The 6,825-nt window shown below is 41.1% G+C and overlaps 1 protein-coding gene across 1 annotated transcript; it reads left to right on the top strand.

Annotated features, from left to right (window-relative positions):
* Positions 1 to 1,764: 1,764 nt before the first annotated feature.
* Positions 1,765 to 5,655, top strand: LOC129772811 (DNA replication licensing factor Mcm2). The gene is made up of 4 exons (XM_055776293.1): positions 1,765 to 2,706; positions 2,763 to 2,959; positions 3,024 to 4,953; positions 5,025 to 5,655. Exons 1-4 carry the CDS (start codon positions 2,701 to 2,703, stop codon positions 5,547 to 5,549), a joined length of 2,658 nt encoding a protein of 885 aa, XP_055632268.1. The 5' UTR covers positions 1,765 to 2,700; the 3' UTR covers positions 5,550 to 5,655.
* Positions 5,656 to 6,825: the final 1,170 nt, after the last annotated feature.

The following is a 6,825-nucleotide window of genomic DNA, read 5'->3' as shown; positions in this document are numbered from 1 at the left end:
AGCAAGTTTGGGTGCGCAACTGATGATAATCGAATCGAGGCGCTGATGAAGAATAATCCTCGGTATACGACATATCAATTAGCAGGTTCCTTACAAGTATCTATGTTCATGAGCACCTGGTGAAACTGGATTAAGAAACGCTACAATGTATGAGTTCTACACCTATTGACCGAAAACATGAAATGGATCGTATCTCCATCAACAATTCGCTTCATAAATGCAATGAAAACTCTCAGTTTGAAGCAAATAGTGTCAGGCGAAGAAAAATATTATCCTTTACAACAATGTTGAGCGAAAAAAAAATCTTTGAGGTGAGCGAAATGAACCATCATTAGATATCTCCAAAACCGATCTTCACCTGCAGAAAGTCATTCTTTGTGTCTAGTAAGATAGAAAAAATAATCTGCATTATAAGCTTCTACCAAACATCCAATCGATAAACTTCAACAAGCACTATTCGTAACTAAACGAAGCAAAATCGTCAATCTAGAACAAACGTTCAGAATTGGCCAAGGCGTCCTCTTCCAGAATAATGCCAAACCTCATATTTCTTTGGAAGCCCCTCCAAAAATGTTTAGAGTTTGACTAGGATGTGATAGTCTACCCGCTATTATCAGATATTGCAATTTTTGTTCATCACTTGTTTAGACCCCCAATAAAAAATATTGAAGGTCAAAAATTTTGGTTGCGCGTTCGCTTAGTAAGCGATTGATCGAGTTTAAAACTCAGGGTCCTCAATTGACCATCTTTGTGTTGTAACAGAATAACTACGTCCACGCAACAATTATCAGCGATGGAGATCGATCCACGGCCGAAATAAGATCGATTCATCCTTACAACTGCACTGCTCTGCAAGAAACATCGGGCTCTTGTTCTATTAATAACACAACAATGATAATATTAACTGTGTCCGCTGTCCGCTGGTCCAGCTGGACAATGGAAGAATACTCTTACACCTAATATGGCAACTGTGTCATGCGCTATTTATAGATTTGACAGAAAAAATGTGACATGTACACGATAAAATGCTAATGAACCTAAATAAATAAACAAAAAAGAACCTAAAAAAATAATGATAAAAAAAAAGAATTTCGACTCATTGGACACAATTTTTTAACGAGAAAACAAAGAAGTTCTGCGATGATAAATTCTGCAAGTTGCATGAAGGATGATGAATGATCGGCAATTTTGGGGTTGAACTCGCCAAAACTACATAGCACAACACAACATGTTTATATCCTTATACATGTTATGATTTTCAATCACTGTATTCCAACTACGAAGCACTTGATTTCATTGTCTTATTCTCTTGAAAACTCACAGTTCAGCCAGTTTGCTTCGGTTTATGATGGAAAATGTCCGAGATTAGATTTACATGTGATGTTTTGCTATAACGTAAATATTATGTTTTATAACGTGATCACATGGTAAATGAAATTTGGAAGGAAACAAACAGCAATACGAATAGCTTCACGAGTTGTTGTCCCCCAAAGCTGTCAAAGAATTGAGAAGAAATTGCCTCTGTTGATTATGTTCACATGTTTATAATGTACAAACATATAATAGAGAATAGAAACATACATAAACTTAAATTTAGGCGCAATTCAGCTATTTTTACGATTATTTTTTCCAGGAAATGGAGAAATGTCCACGTGGACAACAGGGGGAGGGGTATAGACAATGTCCATGTTTGTCCACGGTGGGGAAGGGGGGTGTCTGAAATCGTAGTATTTCTGTCCACGTGGTATGTGGACAGCCCCTAAGGATATAATTCTGATACGTGCATTTTCGGCGAGAAAATGTAGCCGATATTGGGCTTCCGAATCATGGTTCTGCTTGACATATGTGTTTATTAGTACTGTCGAAAATGACTATAGATTGGTAGTATTTACCAAAAAATTCGTTATATTTACTAATTATTTCTCTCAGTGCAGTCGTATACTTAGATCTCGAAAGCAGTAACATTTTCGGTGATTTTTTTATTAATTGCCGATTATTTATACACAACATACACATCGACACTGAAAGCCTTCAAAACATCAACTTCGTAACATTAAAATAATGAAAGTTCCTTTGTTTCTATGAACGTGGGGGTGTGAATATGGCACATGGAAATGTTACTTTTTTGTCTTTTTCGACGTGATTTCACAAATTTCCACTGCACGTTGTCACATTAGCTTCATATTCTGCGGAAACTCTAATTAAACGTACGTTTTTAATTGATAAAACACTTCCTGAAAATAGCATTTTTATACGGATGCGGTGGGCAATCAAATATAAACACAACGACTGACGTTACTATTTGACGAATGAACTGTAAAAGTTTAAAGTCTATATAATACAAGACTTTCCCTTCCTTACTATTTGAGGAAAAGTTATGGCAGAGCATGCTATGTCGCTTGAAAAACCACCATCTTCATTACCTTTATTCCAGGACATTGGGACAAACCGTGTACGATCACCTCAAGCAAACATATCCAATGTCGATTATTAAAGTCACACCTGAATTGAATCTTGACTTCCAGAAAAAACACATTCGACATGCCAAATTTGCGCGCCTTTTTCAGCAGTTTGTCAAATTTCAGTTTACTTTGAGTGTATTTTCGTTTTGCTTGCGGCTGGCGCGCTAGTTTGTTGCTATTATTTCTTATTTCCTGGTTGATATTCTAGTTTATTACAAAACAGATACCGTAAAGCAAGATGTCGGTAAGTATTTGATTTATTTCTCCACGATCATTTCTGATTTTTTTTCCATTGAAAAGGATAATCCGAGTTCACCGCCTCCGAACACGCCTAGTGATATTGACCGACGGAATTTTCGATCTGGAATGACTTCGCCTGTCGGCGATTTCGAACCGTTCGAAAACGAGGAGGAGATTCTGGGAGATATGACCATTCGGGAGGATAATTACGACGAAGATGAGGATGGAGAGGAGCTTTTCGGGGATAATATGGAAAAGTAAATTTTTGAATTTTAAGATTTTGTTGAAGTTTTACAAATATTGATTCTAAATTTTCAATAGCGATTACCGTCCCGTTCCACATCTCGATCGGTATGATATCGACAATTTGGATCAGGAAGATTACAGCGATATCTCGCAAACAGACCGCGCCGCAGCTGAGGCTGAGATGCGGCGTCGGGATCGGGCCGCTGGTATCCATCGTGATGACCGCGAATTGTTCTATGAAAAGGACGACGAGGACGATGATATTCCGAGAGCCAAACGAAGGGCGGCTGAAAAGGCTGCCGGTACCGAGATAGAAGACACAGAAATGATTGAGTCCATCGAAAATTTGGAAGATACCAAAGGACATAGCATCAAGGAATGGGTCTCTATGTTAGGTCCACGCACGGAAATTGCGAATCGATTCAATAGTTTCCTGAGAACATTCGTTGATGGCAAGGGGCAATACGTTTATCGGGATAGAATTCGTCGAATGTGTGAGCAGAACAAGTCCAGCTTCGTGGTATCTTACACGGATTTAGCGAACAATCAACACGTTCTTGCTTACTTCTTGCCCGAAGCTCCATTCCAAATGCTCGAAATCATGGATAAAATATCGAAAGAGATGGTTCTCAGCATTTATCCTACATACGAACGTGTTACAAACGAGGTACATGTTCGCATATCAGATCTGCCTTTGGTGGAGGAATTGCGTACATTCAGAAAGCTTCATCTCAATCAGTTGGTCCGAACTCTCGGGGTGGTGACTGCTACAACTGGTGTTCTGCCACAATTGTCCGTAATTAAATACGATTGTGTCAAATGTGGCTATATTTTGGGCCCATTTGTGCAGAGTCAAAACACTGAGGTTAAACCTGGATCATGTCCCGAGTGTCAAAGTTCAGGTCCGTTCTCAATCAATATGGAGCAAACATTGTATCGTAATTATCAAAAAATAACAGTACAAGAATCACCCGGTAGGATTCCGGCTGGCAGAATTCCTCGAAGCAAAGACTGTATTCTATTGGCTGATCTTTGCGATCAATGCAAACCGGGTGATGAAATAGAAGTTACTGGAATTTATACGAACAACTACGACGGTTCGTTGAATACCGAACAAGGGTTCCCGGTGTTTGCTACGGTACTGATTGCGAACTATATGGTGGTGAAAGACAGCAAACAAGTGGTCGCTTCACTTACCGATGAAGATATTTCTACAATCCAAAAATTAAGCAAGGATCCACGTATCAGTGAACGGATTATTCAGAGCATGGCGCCATCGATTTATGGCCACGATTATATCAAACGAAGCTTAGCTTTGTCTCTTTTTGGTGGAGAAGCTAAAAATCACGGCGAAAAACATAAACTACGCGGTGATATCAATATTTTATTGTGTGGTGACCCTGGAACCGCTAAATCACAATTTCTTAAATATACGGAGAAAATTGCGCCACGCGCTGTTTTCACCACCGGACAGGGCGCTTCGGCCGTTGGTTTGACAGCGTATGTTAGGCGCAATCCAACAACACGCGAATGGACATTGGAAGCGGGAGCACTTGTTCTGGCTGATCAGGGCATTTGTTTGATTGACGAATTCGACAAAATGAACGACCAGGATCGAACATCTATCCACGAAGCAATGGAACAGCAATCGATTTCCATTTCTAAAGCTGGTATCATCACATCATTGCAAGCTCGGTGCGCAGTAATTGCCGCAGCCAATCCGATTGGTGGCCGCTACGATCCCAGTATGACGTTCTCGGAAAATGTGAATTTATCCGAACCAATTTTGTCCCGTTTTGATATTCTCTGTGTGGTGAAGGATGAATTCGATCCGATGCAAGATCAGTTGCTCGCACGATTCGTTGTGGGTTCACACATAAAACATCATCCGACAATGATCGAAACAATACCGGAATCACAACCCATTGATAGCTTGCAGATACCACAGAATCTACTTAAAAAATACATTGTTTACTCCAAAGAGAATGTGCACCCAAAACTCACGGTTAGTGTTGTGTTGTACAATACAGGGGAAATTTATATGATTCTTTGTTTTATTTCCACTTTATTTCGCAGAATATGGACCAGGAGAAAATCGCCAGAATGTACTCGCAACTGCGACAGGAATCACTCTCAACCGGATCTTTGCCGATTACAGTGCGTCACATCGAGAGCGTTATTCGGATGTCCGAAGCGCACGCTCGGATGCACCTGCGGGACACTGTTCAGGATGTGGACGTTAATATGGCCATTCGGATGATGTTGGAGAGCTTTATCGAGGCGCAAAAGTTCAGCGTTATGAAGAAGATGCGCGCTACATTCCAGAAGTATTTGTCCTTCCAGAAGGACCACTCGGAGCTGCTGTTCTTCATTCTTCGTCAACTGACACTGGATCAGTTGGCTTACTTGCGGTGCAAGAATGGGCCTCGGGCTACCCATGTGGAAGTGATGGAGAAGGATTTGTCCGAGCGTGCGAAAGCCATCGATATTCATAATTTAAAGCCATTTTACGACAGCGAAATGTTCAAGAAAAACGGCTTCTCGTACGACCCTAAAAGAAAAACGATTTTGCAAATTGTTCCAGAAGCTGCCGAAGCATAATATACTCATTTTCGTATGGATACTGTTTCGCTTCACCACGATGTACAATCTTATATTTTACATTTACATAATCAATAAAGTTAATTGTTCTACAATTTGTTATTTATGTTTGTTCCCTCAAAATTATTTCATTATTATCATTATAGACCCTCCTATCCAAACGATAAACTTTTACTTAGTCGCGGCAATACATACACACACTCTTTACAGATACACGGGCCAAAGGTTGTGCAGTCCACTGATCATTCAACAAGAGCTAAAGGTTGTACCGCTTATGACAACTCTACACGAGCTGATGATTGCGCCGGCTAGTGACCATTCTATCCTGGATTCCTCGAGTCGAGAAAGACGCACCACGCTAGATATGGGGTACAGACTAGGGGGGCGTTGCTGATTAATGGTCAGCTGCATCCCAATAGCAGGTATCCCGTGTCGGGCACACGTACAGAGCATCGAAGACTGCAACATACCAATTATGAGAACACTTGTAATACTAACCTCGAGCCAACCGCGAGTAATCGGTTACATATTACTAACATAATTGTAAGCAAACATTGTAGAAAAATTGAACTCCCGGCCCCGTTAGGCTGACGCCATATGAGCCTTAATAAAAATATATATTTTGGATAAAAAAAAAAATTATAGACTTATGGCACTTCTCAGCATTAAGTTGGAATTTTCACCTACCCTGGGCTTCTTGAATGTCGAAGGGGGATTAGGCTTTGTGGTATTTGTTTTTGCAGAGTTGTCACACTTCTTGACCTTGAGGCGAGCCTAGCCGGAATACTTACCTGCCCGAGCTTCTAAATGCCAAAGGGGGACCAGGCTCTGCAGAATGCACGTATCTGCATGTTCGTGCTGTTTCAGTCCTGACCTAGGAATTGTCGGACAATCGCCCAGGTGCTAAGTATGACCGACTTTTGGATGCCGGCCAACTCCTTCTTCATGTTCAACACATTAAACGCTTCCAGAAGTGTCTTCGGGACAATTCCAGTTCCAGAGAGAATGACTGGAACAACTCTTGGGACCTCCATTAGCTCCACAAATCTTTGAGTCCCACGGCCAACAGTCGGTACTTACAAATTTTGCGACCGTGGGTCTCCTCCAGATTTTGGTTCAGTGGAATAGCGACATCGATGGTGGTGACGTGTCGGTCGCTCTTGTCGTATACCATAATATCTGGATGGTTGTGGTGGATCGAGAGGTCGGTCAGAACAGTGTGACCCCAGTACGGCTTGAAACGGTCATTTTCCAGGATAGGTGCAGGCAGATACCG

The sequence above is a fragment of the Toxorhynchites rutilus genome, chromosome 3, assembly GCF_029784135.1.
Source record: "Toxorhynchites rutilus septentrionalis strain SRP chromosome 3, ASM2978413v1, whole genome shotgun sequence".
Classification (NCBI taxonomy): Eukaryota; Metazoa; Arthropoda; class Insecta; order Diptera; family Culicidae; genus Toxorhynchites; species Toxorhynchites rutilus.
The sequence above is the reverse complement of the archived record's forward strand: the minus strand, read 5'-3'. Positions and strand labels throughout refer to the sequence as shown.